Source organism: Vanessa tameamea, chromosome 20 (assembly GCF_037043105.1).
Source record: "Vanessa tameamea isolate UH-Manoa-2023 chromosome 20, ilVanTame1 primary haplotype, whole genome shotgun sequence".
Lineage (NCBI taxonomy): Eukaryota > Metazoa > Arthropoda > Insecta > Lepidoptera > Nymphalidae > Vanessa > Vanessa tameamea.
In genome coordinates, this window is record NC_087328.1 from 3796012 (window position 1) to 3811019 (window position 15008).

General features: G+C 31.3%; 2 protein-coding genes across 14 annotated transcripts in view; both read right to left on the reverse strand.

The window, feature by feature from the left end:
- Osa (osa) overlaps window positions 1-4752 on the reverse strand; it is a 91742-nt gene extending 86990 nt beyond the window's left edge. For 11 of the 12 annotated variants that reach the window (XM_064218083.1, XM_064218082.1, XM_064218080.1 and 8 more), the window contains exon 1: window positions 3537-4751. In XM_064218083.1, coding sequence (XP_064074153.1) covers window positions 3537-4082 — 546 coding nt within the window. In that variant the 5' untranslated portion in view covers window positions 4083-4751. Of the gene's footprint in view, window positions 1-3536 lie in introns of all 12 variants that reach the window. The other variant, XM_064218084.1, reaches the window with a different exon arrangement.
- A 2631-nt stretch (window positions 4753-7383) lies between these two features.
- Window positions 7384-15008, reverse strand: part of LOC113392878 (katanin p60 ATPase-containing subunit A-like 1) — a 34737-nt gene continuing 27112 nt past the window's right edge. For both annotated transcript variants that reach the window (XM_026629483.2, XM_064218069.1), the window contains exons 5-10: window positions 11818-11976; window positions 10027-10148; window positions 8823-9002; window positions 8337-8495; window positions 7995-8218; window positions 7384-7594 (exon numbers count right to left, since the gene is read on the reverse strand). In XM_026629483.2, coding sequence (XP_026485268.1) covers window positions 7396-7594; window positions 7995-8218; window positions 8337-8495; window positions 8823-9002; window positions 10027-10148; window positions 11818-11976 — 1043 coding nt within the window. In that variant the 3' untranslated portion in view covers window positions 7384-7395. The remainder of the gene's footprint in view (window positions 7595-7994; window positions 8219-8336; window positions 8496-8822; window positions 9003-10026; window positions 10149-11817; window positions 11977-15008) is intronic.

Sequence of the window (15008 nt, forward strand, 5' to 3'; positions counted from 1 at the left end):
ACAAATTGAAATTCAAGTCGTCATGTCTTTTGTGAGTAGAAATTATACTTGTTTTTCTTTTCGACCGGAACAAAGATAGAGTACGACATTGTTGTTGACAGTAAAATAATTAGTAAATATCAACTCGCTTACCAATACGGATTGGGCGCTGGTTCTACATAACACGTTAGAATTAAATAAAATGATGAATGAGGGTAAGAACCGAAATTTGGTAAAATATAAAATAATAATAAAAAAATATTTTAAATAGATTAAGATTATAACTAATGAACTCAACTTCATTACTTGAAACTAAAACTTAAGTTACGAAGTTTAAAAAAAAAACGAAATGTTAAACAAAATAGATATCATTTTTCAATTTATTGCAGAGTTTTGCACAATATATAGAATTTAGATAGCGTAGAGGTAATTTGATTTTGTGGCAAAATTAAACATTGAATATAATATCTAATAAATTCATAATTCAAAACCTCAAAATATTGTTAACTAGTTAATTAGAATGAATCGCGATTTTTATTAATCACCTATAATAGAGGAATACCACACCGCCGTTTGAAGTGTACAATTATTGTGTTCATTTTAATTAAATTGAGTCTGGTCTGTAAATAAAAAATATCTCTTTACTTCCCTGGCTATTGGGAAATTATGAGACATCTTGACTTCATAGCCAGACCAATACATACCTGAACTAGATAAAAGAAACCCTTATTTTAAAATAATCTATATAAAAAATATGCATGTATATACTACAAATTTAGCAAGAACTGGTTCCATCAAATATAATAAGATATAATAACTTCCATCAAAACAAGTATTTTAAGTACAAATAGAAAGTTTTAATAATTATGGGGGAAAGATTTTTCCTAACCTTTGCAGACTTCGATGTTAAATATTTTTTATCCTCTCAATTTTTAACAGGCAAAGAAAAATATTTAATACAAATGAATACGATAAATAATAAGTAATTAATATAACCAAAAAAAAAAAAAAGATTACATAGCTACATGGTTGGTTACATATTTATATTGATGATACTGCATGAAACTTTAGTGCCTACACAAAACATTGCAAGCAAGTATTTAAAAGATTAGGTAAAAATTTTAAATTATGATTGTGTTAGACATATTATGCTATTATAATATAAATTTCCAATTACTTAAAAACTTCATTCCCAAGAGTTTTGACAACATTACATATAATTTTATTAAATTTGTATGCAGTAGAATACTATTACACCTCCAATATGAATATGAATCCAATTTGTGGTAAGTATATAGAATAATTGAGGCTATGTGGGTTTACATTTCCATAAAAAACCATGAACTATAACATACACAAACAACAGTAAATCTAAACTACATACTGACACCCCCGACAAAGGCTGATTGATTATTATTTGTATTTTTTGGTTAGTCACTCTGGTGCTAAAGCTATAAACTAATATTAGTGTATGCTTTTACAGTATTAATAAAAAATAACTGTTAATAGTATTTTACTTAGCAGTGGTAAAAAAGAGCAGAAAATTATGTATTTAATGTACCATCTTGTTTTTTAAACAATTTCAATTTCATAATGCAGATTGACCGTTGGTTGATGAAATCAAACTTTGATATCACTCTCCATTCAAACTGATAGCTGTCTTAGAATGTCAGTGTCAAAGACAGTGATGTCTTATGATGCTATTGCTTTACCCGTATGATACTTATTTAATTTTATAGTACCTATTGGTTAAAAATGCACAAGGATAATTTAAGTATTATATTCCCCACTAAGAAATTATTGATTCCCCATACAAATTCCACCATCCTTTTCACACCCTAAGGGATGATTTCCGTGAAACTAACCATCCCGATACAAAAATTTAATCTAAATCTGTTCAGTGGCTTAAGTACAAAGGTAAACAGGCAGTGTTAATATCGCATTTATAATATTTCACTTTAATTAACTAAAAATGCACTTTAATTTTATGCCTACTAAGTTACCTTATATGTAATTTAATTTTATGATACAATATATGAAGCTTTAAATTTCTTTATATGTTTAATGATCCTTTTTTTTTATACCTACAGATACATACAAACACCTCAAGCTATTGATATGTTACTTTTAAAATATGTATCTAACATGTTGGTTTGTACACATTTATTTGTGCAATAGAACCTGAATATAATTTTGAGTACCTATGGGAATTCATTCTAGAACATTCATTTTAAATAAAGGTGTACTTTGTTGTTATTTTCTATATAAGATACATTTTGATATGAGGAATTTTAATGAGAAAATTAAATTAAATTAAAAGTATTATCATTTTTTAAGGCAGTATAATATATAATATAATTAGTCCTGAATATGGATTCTACTGACTACAAGAAACATAGCAATTACGTACAAGTTCATTTCATAAGTTTCAAGCAGCTTAATTAAATTTCTTAAGTATAACCAGAGAATAATTTACAAGAAATTTAAAAACTGTTTGCATGTTTTAGTTAAGGAGTATGCATTGAAATAGTTTATTGTGTGAATTCAATTTTAAAATTCCTAGTAATTAAAAAAATAGTTGAATATTTTACTATAGTAACATTAAAAAATACAAAATAAAAATTGTAGTAAGGAAGTACAGACCTTTACATATAAACTAAACATATTAAATGGCCTGTTATGAAGATAAAAGAGTTATGAGACAAATTAATTCTGCGCTTTTAAAATATTGATGCCAATGTTTAAAAAGACATGAGAATTAACCTTAAAGTGAGCGATGTGGCCTCACTACCACCCCATAATTTTAGATTTTACTTTAAATTTCTGATGGTTTAAGAATAAAGAAGGTACAACATACTATTCTTATTGTTGAGAAAAATGTTTAACTCCAGTGTATATTATTTGTATGAGACCTAATGTTCATTATGATTTTTAAATAGAATGTATTGTAGCTCTTTTTAAGGTATTGACAAAACAACTTGTAGAATTCAAACTGCAATAGAATATAATGTTCAATTACTAATGAAAAATAATTTTGAACCAAATAGGACATATAGTGAGTTCTAGTTTTGAATATCTTATTATTCAGTAACTTTAACTTTCAATGTGAGTCTTGGGTTTATTTCAAACCTTTGACGGTGTAAGAATAAAGATGAATAGAGATTGTTGTATCAATTTCCGTTTGTTACAATGGGATTATATGTTATGTGTATGCCAAATTGTCCATTATTAAATTATACTAAAATTGAACTTATCTACTTTACATGTAGACCTTTCAGAATAAGTAGTTAATATCTAGACCAAAATTATTTGAATTAGGTACTCAGAGTAATCATAATCTTCATCTTGGTTTTTATTATCATACAACTGGATACATTCAATAAATAATTAGTTCAAAATAATATATTTTTAGTAAATTAAAGTCAATACACTTGATATAGTTTACTCTAAATATTTTAGTCAACCAACTAAGTAAAAATCTTAATAATTTATTATTAATTACATGTTATGTGCTTATTGAATACTAATACTAGTCTATAAAACTAAAAATAACTTACCGTCGAATTTCTATATGGACTTGGTTGAGGATTGTATGGTGGCATTGGCCTAGGCTGTGGCCAGCCGGGCGCGGGCCCATAACCTCCAGGCGGCTGGTCATAGCTGTTGGGGTAGCGATGCGGTGGCGCCCCGCTCGACTGGAGTAACGAATTAAGCGTCGGCGTAGGCCCGGGAGCTTGTGACACCGCCTGCCCCGGGAAATATCTTTGCTGCGGCGGCGGACGCGGTTTGCCGGGAAAACCGGGCCGTTGAGCATAATAAGGATCCGCGCCCTCCGGGTAACGATACGATCCATACTGATCCGGCAATGGCCGTTCACCACTCCGATCGTGGCCCGGAGCTTCACCACCGTCGCGTGGCAGGCCCGGATCGGCCGACATCGGCGATTTACTCTTTGTGTTCACAACGCCATCGGGCGGAACGCGCCCGACGGTCTTGTCGGTGCCGTTTTGTAATAGAACGTTCCGAGATTCACTGAGCTGTTCCGATGGACTCTGATCTACGTTCGCTTCGCTTCGCTGAGACTCAGCCTGCGTCGCAGCCATGTTCGGCTGGTAGCGGCCGTCCCTGCTTACACTAGCTTTGGCGATCGACCGGCTCACTTACGTTACATCGAAAACGGGCGTCGGATTGCAAAACCGCGACGCGGACACTTCCATCACTAATATGCCAAATAACTTCGCACTAATAGTAACGCGAATATGACGAAAAATCGTTCACCGTTGCACACACATCGATCACATATCTACTCCATTCGCGTAAACGAGGTTATGGAAAAGGTTACATATCTAGCGGGCGCTTTTGTCATATTCAAACTGAACATTTCATATCACTTGCACATTTATAGCACTATGGACGTAAACACTTGAAACTAAACTCATTCCAGCTTATAAAAATGAATTAAATCCTCAAAAACAGAACAATAGAATCACGAAACTTCCAAAATTATTGGCGTCCGCCATTAGCGGACTTGAAATTCTACAGCGCTTGACGACGCTTTTGCCTATCTTCACTTCGGTGACAGAAAATAAAAATACAGAAATTATAGCATTTAAAGGCACGTTATTAATTTTAAGAAGTGATTTAATATATTTTTTATTTTTCTATAAGATATTTTTGGACTAAAAGCACCAAATATAGAAAATAAGGCAAAAATTATCTGTGCATGTTTACATTTCCGTAATACTGGGACCACGTAGTAACTACAATACTACCAACATTCAAAATAGTCTATGACTAGTTCCGCTGGCGCCAAGATCTTCTGTACCTATGTTCACTCTTAACAAACTATATGAAAGTAATTTAAAAAAATAAAATTACCAAAAAATACGTCTAGGCATGCATCATATGTCAAATAAAATAGTAATTTATTTGAAATCTTAATTTTAACTCTTCTTGTTGTATTATTTTTAAAAGAAAGTACGCTTATGACTACAATACCAACTTAACGACATTGAAGTTAACTTTCTTGAAGTTTCTTACAACTCCAAAGACAATAAAGTAATTAAACTTAAAAACATCAAAGTGTTCTTTTACCAAAAATGAAAAAAAAATGTTTAATCAAAAATAAGTTTTTATTTGTCTAATGTACAATAATATATTGTAAAGCTTTTTCTAGTATTTTGCAAGTTTCTTCATCAATAATATTCGTCATAAATATTAGTTGGAAATATGTATATTTTTATATGAAAAATTATCAAATCAATAGTGAAGTAACTTTAAGCCTGATGATTAACTTTAGCAAATAATATTGGTGTGATAAATGTTAATAATTGTAATTAAAGTAAAATATGGTTAATAGTGGATGGATTGGTAAAGTCGAAAATTTGTATATAAATGTAGTGATACGTTGTCGTGATTATAGCTTTATTCGCCTTTTAAAATTTCTTTATTTTATATATGTCCTTTCATTTTATATTTTACTTAAATTCGAATGATATTTTATTAATTGTACTAAGAAAAAAAGGCATTATCTTTCCATTACCTTGACTACATGTAATATTTATAACAAAATATGGTTAGAATGGGTTGCCATAATTAACACACATTCGTTGTCAAATTTATAATTTACAAAACGAAATACAAATATAAAAATAAGAATAGAATATTGATATTTTTTAACTTTCAATTTTTTTCAGTATAGTATAGCATGTATAGTATAGCATGTATAGTATAGCATGTATAGTATAGCATGTATAGTATAGCATGTATAGTATAGCATGTATAGTATAGCATGTATAGTATAGCATGTATAGTATAGCATGTATAGTATAGCATGTATAGTATAGCATGTATAGTATAGCATGTATAGTATAGCATGTATAGTATAGCATGTATAGTATAGCATGTATAGTATAGCATGTATAGTATAGCATGTATAGTATAGCATGTATAGTATAGCATGTATAGTATAGCATGTATAGTATAGCATGTATAGTATAGCATGTATAGTATAGCATGAATAGTATAGCATGTATAGTAAAGCATGTCTAGTATAGCATGTATAGTAATAACTATATCTGTATATATAGGTGTTTGAGATTCTAATTACTAGCAAATACTAATATGTAATTATCATGACATTACATTTAATATGTTGTTTAAAAAACAGATTTAATGTATCATAATTTTATTGATAATGTATGATTGTATCACGACGCATTTGTTTGGTAATATTTGGGCGAGAATGTACAAATCTAATCATGCCCATTCCTATGATATCTATGATCAAAAATATTTTCGCTTTGGATAACAGTAAAGTTAGGAACCAAAAGTCATAACACTCTTATAATTAATAAGACACTTATAATTAAATAAAACAAAGTTGAGTTTTTTAAAAATGGTTTTTATTTTGTTGTACATAGAAATTACCGTTAACACTGATGCAAAAATATCATCTTTCGAATTTCAATAATAAGCCGTGTAGACTTTTTCTTTAATTTAAGGTGTTAATTTTAATTATTATCACGAATTTAGCATAAGGATTAACATTAACAAATGATGCATTAATAATTTTATATAGTGTTAACATTTATTAAGTTCATGCATGATTGTGTTATTTTCTAAAAACACTTTTATTATTTGTCTTATTTTACATTTTTGAATAATTCTGTTCAATACTGACGGTTAACTTTTTCTCGAGTATCTATCGCTGAAGAAATTAATGGTTTCAAATTATATTTTACTAAACGAAACTTATTCGAAATTATAACCAACTACAAAAAACGTTAATTTCAAATTGAGCGAATGATTTTATATGCCAAATATATATATATATATATGTATGTATTTTTAATTAACAATAATAATTGGATAATTATAAAAATCTATAAAAGTAGGTATAAATTAGTTATGGCATAAAATTATTCTAAACAACTATAAATCTCGTAATATCCTAATTTAAGTACAAAGATCACGGTATATTCACATAATTATATTGACAGAATGTGATGACAGATCTTTTGAATGTAGCTTGCCTTGTTAAACACGCGTAAGCTGCATATTTCTACCGCGTATTTTACAATTTTGTGCTCAATCTATTCACATTTATACATCACACAAAATAGTCTTCAATACATTTTCGATTATCAAAAAGCAAAGCTGAGAATTTATTTACATCATTTTATTGAATGGGAATGTAATTATATGATGTTTATTCACGGTTTACAAATAAGTAGGCGTAATTTAAACGCTTCTAATACTGAAAAGTCATTATCGTGTCAATAGTCTATTGCTGGTATATTTTCGTTTATATCCAAAATGGTTCAATTTTTTCTGCAACGAGTTCTTATCAGACACTTGAAATATATTTTTTCATTTTGATAGTCACTGATTGTCTTTTGAATGTTTCTACGTGAATCAAGAGGAACCGAATTCATCCATCCACGTCAGATATTTCTGTATGTCTCCTTTGGAGACGGATTTATTGCACTTAGCGAGTGCCTCCATGAAGTCCTGATGAGTAACGGGCAAGTCTAGTTCTTCCTTGGCAAGTTGTTTTATTTGTTCGGGCTTGAGACCCGCAATTTTTCGTCGCATAGACATCATTGATGCATCTCTGAAACGAACACAATAATTAATTAAACATTTTATAAATCAAGTTTTTTAATCTGTCAAGTGTTTTTTTTTTGTTTTTTATTGTAACTAATTGTTCAATGATTAAATTTCGGTTATATATATATATATATATATATATTTATATATATATTAGTACTTTCGCTTAGTTATAATTTTATCAGTTATGTTTTTTAATATGTCTTTTGTCAGTGCATGCTGTGGTCAGTTTTAATGTCTTAGTACCATGTGTCCTGTGACACTGATTGTTGAATTTTTTTTTAACTTTCTTTTATCTATGCCACTTAGTATACTATAAGCAATCTCATATTTAAATCGCTTTCTACCAATAAGTAGATATTTTATTAATCTAAAATTATTTAAAACCTAGCCAATAAGCTAACCTGCAGACATTAGTTATGTCCGCTCCAGAATACCCGTCGAGTTTCTTGGCGATTGTTCGCAGATCAACTTCTGGATTAACTTTGACCTCCCTGAGGTTTATGTGAAGCAACGCCTCCCGCCCCTCTTGAGTGGGGAGGGGTATGTAAATTCTTTTCTCGAGCCGCCGTCTCAGCGCCTCATCGATGTCCCATGGAAAGTTAGTTGCGGCCAACACCATCACCACCTGGTTTTACAAAAAATATATTTTCTTGTAACATGAAAGTCGATACGTATTTCAACAACGGACGATAGGCAGTAAGTTCAAAATGAACTTCTGACTCATTAAGGACACACGAGGTTACCTTGGCGGGCTCGTCGGAGGCGGAGCCGAGCCCGTCCATCTGCACGAGCAGCTCGGACTTGACGCGGCGCGAGGCCTCGTGCTCGCTGTCGGAGCCGCGCCGCGAGCACAGCGAGTCGATCTCGTCGATGAAGATCGTGCTCGGCGCGTAGAACCGCGCCTGCGGACATCACGCTTATAGTCGCTACTCGCTGCCACTCGGGAATACTATATACTTCTATAGTCTATCTATCCACCCACGAGAGGATAAAAGATTAATAAACGACATTTGAAATCGAATTGCCGCGATGTAATAGTGGTTGAATAATCTATGATATTCATTAAAAATTAGCGAAAAAAATTGCGTTTCGACCTTCGACGAAACTGTTTTCATTTCATTCCTTACCAATAATAATAATTCAGTTTACAGAATATAAGCTTAAGTGCATACGCGAATTTGTTGTTTTATTTAGATTTAATATTAAATGATAGATAAAAGTTGGCTCACCATTTCGAACAGCAACCTGACCAGCTTCTCCGACTCCCCGCGGTACTTGGACGTGAGCGTGGACGAGGACACGTTGAAGAAGGTGGTCCCGCACTCCGTGGCAACGGCTTTGGCCAGCATTGTCTTCCCCGTACCCGGGGGACCCACCATGAGCACACCTTTCCAAGGACGACGAATACCCTGAACAAAAAAAAATTATAAAAACCTATTCAAAAAAATTTGAAGCAACCTGGACTGACGACAGAAATAACATATGTAATTTCTGTTAAACAGTTCTAAAATCATTATGAAAATATAAATTATGTTACTCAAGTTTCTTACTTATGACCAATAATTGAAATAAATTAATTAAACTGTACTTTAACCTGGGAGGTTCTATTCAAGAATGTTATTCATCTTTTAACAGGATCTAAATGTACATTTAGAATTTTAGAATATCATAATTATATTTTTTGGAATGACATTTGTCGAACAGACATATTTTATTTTCTGATGTTTACTAAAAATTGTTCATATAATATAGTTAAGTTTTATTATTATAATTCACTAGTAACTTCATTTTCCATAAAGGGGGAAATTTAAATGAATATTCTATAGATTATAAATATTGTTAAAAAATAATTACAGATCAATCAGATTCATTAACCGTGATATACTCTGATATATGACAGGCGACTTTCCTATTCTAATTTATTCATCTCAACTATAAAAAAAAAATATACAATATATATATATATATATTTTAAGTTAAGTTTAAGTTTTTAAGTTTCAAAGTAACAGCCTGTATAAATGTTGTACTGCTGGGCTAAAGCCTCCTTTCCCTTTAGAGGAGAAGGTTGGCTACTCCACCATTCCAATGCGGATTGCTGCATATACATGTAGTCAAATTTCATTGAATTAAACATGTTTCCTCACAATGTTTTCTTCACCGCTGAACACGAGATGAATTATAAACACAAATTAAGCACATGAAAGTTCAGCATTACTTGCCTGGGTTTGAAAACGCATTCATCGGTTAAGATGCACGCGTTCTAACCACTGGTCCATATCGGCTCTTTCTAAAGATATATGATAAAGATAACTGATAACTTCCAAGGCAAGTTTATTTAGTAAACCTCTCATAAATAAATAGTTAAGTAACCGCTAAGTAAATATAAATTATGTTAGTACAAGTATCCAAACACATTTTTCATCATAAACTAACCTTAAAAAAGTCTGGCATCCACATGGGCAAGACCACAGCTTCCTCTAGCAGCCTCTTCGCCTCTGTAAGGTCGGCGATATCGTCCCATCGAATGTTCGGATTCTTCTGGACGATGTCTCGTTCTGAAATAAAAGATAAATGGAAGATTATTAAGAGTATAGATTGGAATATCAAATATTTATCAACTACTAATAGTATTATTATGTACTTTCAATTTGTACAAAAGATTAATTACTGAGATTATTGTTGTAGTAGTAGTTGTAATATATATAGTATATATACATCGTTTTTTTTTAATATAAAACTATAAAAACAAGTTCTAACAAATTACACAGTTAGTTTCGAAAGTAAGAAAGAAGACAAACAGTCGCGTCGTTGGTTTGTTTGTTTTAAACTTAGCTGCTCCGAAGACTTGCACGCTCGGTATTAGCTCTATGTCTCTCTCGGTAAAACTAAAATTATATTTATACACTTATATTAAGTTTTATTTACATAAGAACTATTAACATTAAGAGGCCTTAACTATATTAATTCTGTTTTTTTTTTATTAAGTAAGATTTGAAAGTAAAAACCTGATTGAGACGAGCGTCATACTTCAAAGTCGAATTTTAGTAAACTTATAGAGAACGTATCAAAATGAAACTTCTTAACTTATTTAAAAGTACACATTTATATAAAATTAAAAAAAAAATAAACATATTAAGCCTTTTTATTCAATTAGATGTATGTATTTTTCAATCATATACGCAGATCTACACTTGAATGACACCGTTGACAAAACAAAATTTATATCTTAATATTGTTACAGAGTATAAAATTCAAAGTAAATAATGTATTGTCCGTAAAATCAAAATGTAAAATAGAATAGTTTATAACTATACAAACATTTCTATTCAAACACTACAGAAGAGAAAACACAAAAAAAATGCTACGGTGTTGGTACCATCACTTGACATGTCACGCCCACAACAACGTAAACACTGTGGTACTTTCGTTCAACTAGGTGTGATGTGAAATTCGGTGGGTGGTTTAAATAAACAATTATAAATATATTTTCGTCAAATAAATATACATGCATGACTACTTAACACATAATATAAGAAAAAGTACACTATTTATTAAATGGCAATAAAACAATATATGTACGTATATAAAAAATCTATACATCTATTTACTCACGAAGGCGCGCAACTCTATAATAAATTATCATCTAATTATTACAAATATTATGTTATATGTATTTTTTTTTGCTGCCTTTACTCTTATGTTAATCGTCTCACGCACACACAGTCACAGACACACACACTCACAGAGCCGATAATTTAACGTGGCGGGCGCGCCTTCGAGACCGAACAGATCTATAACTATGGCACTATCAAAATAAATATTCGAACCGTTTATTCATAAATGATGGACGATCAGTTGAATTAGAATACGAATATTTGTCTTCAAAGCGTACTGTCTTATTGAATACAGTTATTTATAGTCTTTTTCCAACCAATACAATACTTTTAACACGACTATAGCTATCGGAACGAGGGCTGTAAAGCTTATTTCTCTCTCTATTAAACTGCAGAATACGGTCGTGAAATGTTGGAAAGTTAACGACGTTCATTGTAAAAATTAAAATTTTCAAAAGGAATCAATTAACGGTATATATATATAAACATAAGTCGGTTTTCAACTTTTCAAAAGTGAGTTTACGAAGTAGTTATTATAGAATATTACTGTTGAGTAGTAACGTTATTCTCGAATTGTTAACCAGGTTTTGACCACAAATCAAAGACTCACCTAACATATCCACCAGGTCGCCATCAACAGCCGAAGGTGGTTCGAACCTCCGCTCCTCCTCCTTGTGCTTCTCGTCGTCCGTGTCTCCGTTATTGTTGTCTCTGTCTTGCTTATCCTTTGCATTGCTGTTCTCTTTGTTACTCGTGTCCTTGGCTTTAGCTGAAGAAAGATTTTGATGTTTAAATATTTACATTAATTATTACAAAAATTACACATAAATTGAGACGAGTGATTTCCTCATTTATTTGTTTAGATTCGATTCCAACCCTAGTAGGCATTTCGTGATTATATTAGTTGAACAAAGAAAAAATGGCGCCGTGCGTGTATCTGCAATTAATTAACACAATACAACCAACAGCAACCTATTACACACCATAAAAACGATGGGAACATGAGTAATGTCAATTAAAATTTCATGTCATTAGTTACTGTGGGTTCGACTGTCAGTTTTATTATATTGTTACTTGCATATGTGATACGATAAGTTTACGCCTAATATAAATTATAATTACGTTTTGCTTAAACACAACGCGTATAAACAGACAAAATATTCGTGATTTTTCATTAATTTTTAATTTCTTTGTAAATTTACATTTTACAAAGAAAAAAGTATCATAACGTATTTATTAAAACATAAAAGTAATGTATGTTTTATTTTTTTATATATGTACTAAATATAAGTATTAGTTTGTAAATATCTATACGTATGTTTATGGCAGCACCACCTATCCAGATTATGTTTTTATGAAATCTCTCCCAGATTGAGTTGTCTGGAAGAGATGACTAATGTATACTAATATTATAAATACGAAAGTAACTCTGCCTGTCTGCTTGTCTGTTTCTCTTTTACGGTCGAGCCGCTAAACTGAATTTTAACACCTGACGATGAACCCCTAAAACGCTAGCGAAGCAGCGCTCGTTAATAATAATAATAGTACGAAGCATAGACAGCCCAGCGGTTAAAACCCGGGCTGGTAACACTGAATTTTCATTTGCTTAACTTGTGTTTATATTTAGTATTATGCTTTCATATAATGTATCATAGAGTAACTACTGAGTTTCTTGCCGGTTTTTCTCGATATAATCTACATTCCCAGTCAGTAGTAGCTTTACGTTTAATACAGTTGTTGGAAATGCTTCAAAAGTGCTTGTAAAAGCTGACTCGATTGAAAGTATATTTTGATTACGATGATTGATATGGCAGTGAAGGAAACAACGTGAGGTAACCTCATGTGTTCGAGTAAAATCCGCATTAGAGTAGCGCCGAATAAACTCCTAACCGGACCGGAAAGATGTTCGTATTTATCTCTCTTCATACTATAAAACAAAGTCGCTTCCCGCCGTCTGTACGCTTAGAACTAAAACTACGCAACGGATTTTAATGCGGTTTTCATCAATAGACAGAGCGATGCAAGAGGAAGGTTTATTTATATCCATGTTTTAGTAGAGACAAGCCGAGAATTTCGACATACCTAGCCAATATAAAAAATGTTTTTTTTTTTAATGTTTGTACTTCAATCTAAAAGTTGCTAGTTATAAATAAAGCGACATTATTAATTATTCAACGAGAGAGATAAAAATACATTGAATCGATAAAATAAGGTAAAATACGTCAAAAATTATATAATTTTTTTTTTGTAACGCTATGATAAATTAATTAAACTTATCAACAGATATAAATAGATAAGTAAATATCTCAAGTAGATGTGAAATGAAAAGTCAAGGTCGAAACAAACCGTATCTAAATCCCTCCCCCACCAATTAGATAATAATCAGTGTATCGATTATTCCGAAAAAAATAACGAAATTGTAGTCAAATTTCATCTCTATTGTTCTTAAATAATTATCAATCATCTCGCGGTTATAGTCAAATGACCCACTACTGGACTAATACTTCTAATACAATAAAATTGAGGGGAGTGATTTTCTAGCCGGTTCGGCTCTGAAGATTCTACATTTTGTAATTGTGGTTAATCTTCATGACTACATGACGATTTCAAAGATAGTCGATACATTATTTTATGATGTTTTTTAATATATGTAGTACATATATAAACATTGTATGTTATCCGCCAACGAAAAAATGGTGACAAAATGGCGGTTAAAAAAAAGTATAATTTGAATAATACTCTCACAAAATTTGTTAGGATTATGATTACAGTTTAGCAAATTAATGAAGTCAGATAACGATCTACGATGTGTCACTTGTATAGAGTGACTCACACGCTCTTCAAGCCGGAACAAAACATTACAAAGTATTAATTTTTGACGGTCTTATACAGTAGATATGGTACCCAGCTTAGGCGGGCCTGCATAGAGACCTATCACCGGTATATGGTTTATACTAAGTTTAGTATTTTTAGATGTAGATTGTATATTTTTTTATTTTATTTTTTGTTAAGCCAGTTCATTAGCGTAATTTTTTTGTTTCTTTATGTATCAAATTGTTTCTCTTGTTTCATCAATCCTTGGATTTACGAGGCAGCTTTGAAAAAATTGTTTTTCATTTCATAAACCTATCTTGGAAAATAATATACGGCTTTTTAACGTTAAGGCCCACCGGGGGCGGAACTAGAACATCCTACGCGGGTAGAACACACTATGAATATATCAGGAACTAGTTATCGCCCCTCGGCTTCGCTCGCGTCTCAGAGATTTGTCGTCAAGTATTACGTACATAAAAGCCAGCGTCCTTCCTTAGCTTCAAGCATACTTCATGCTTAATTTCATCAAATTCGGTTCAGTAGTTTCGCCATGAAAAACAGACAGAGTTACTTTCGCATTTATAATATTTTATTGTAGTTATTATTTTAAGTGTTAATAAGTTCATTACGATTTACAATAATGTCACGCATAAGCCCTGTGCTTATCTTGACGTGAGTTCGCGCGTATGTTATTACAAATACAATAAGACATCTTCGTATAGAGTTGTGACTTCATTTCAAAATGTCATTCATACGGTCACACCCAACCGAATTATCTAGTAATGACTTCCTAACGTGCCTACTATCTACGAATTTATCGATGTATGACGAACTTTATATACAGTATACAAATCGTATTTAAAGGTAACTTATTATGGATTTTCTCTTACTTCTTATTATGTTAAGTATCATAAATTTGTTTATATCGAATTTTATGTGTTTATAATATCTTTAGTTATTAATACGTGAACAACGAAATTGGTTGTT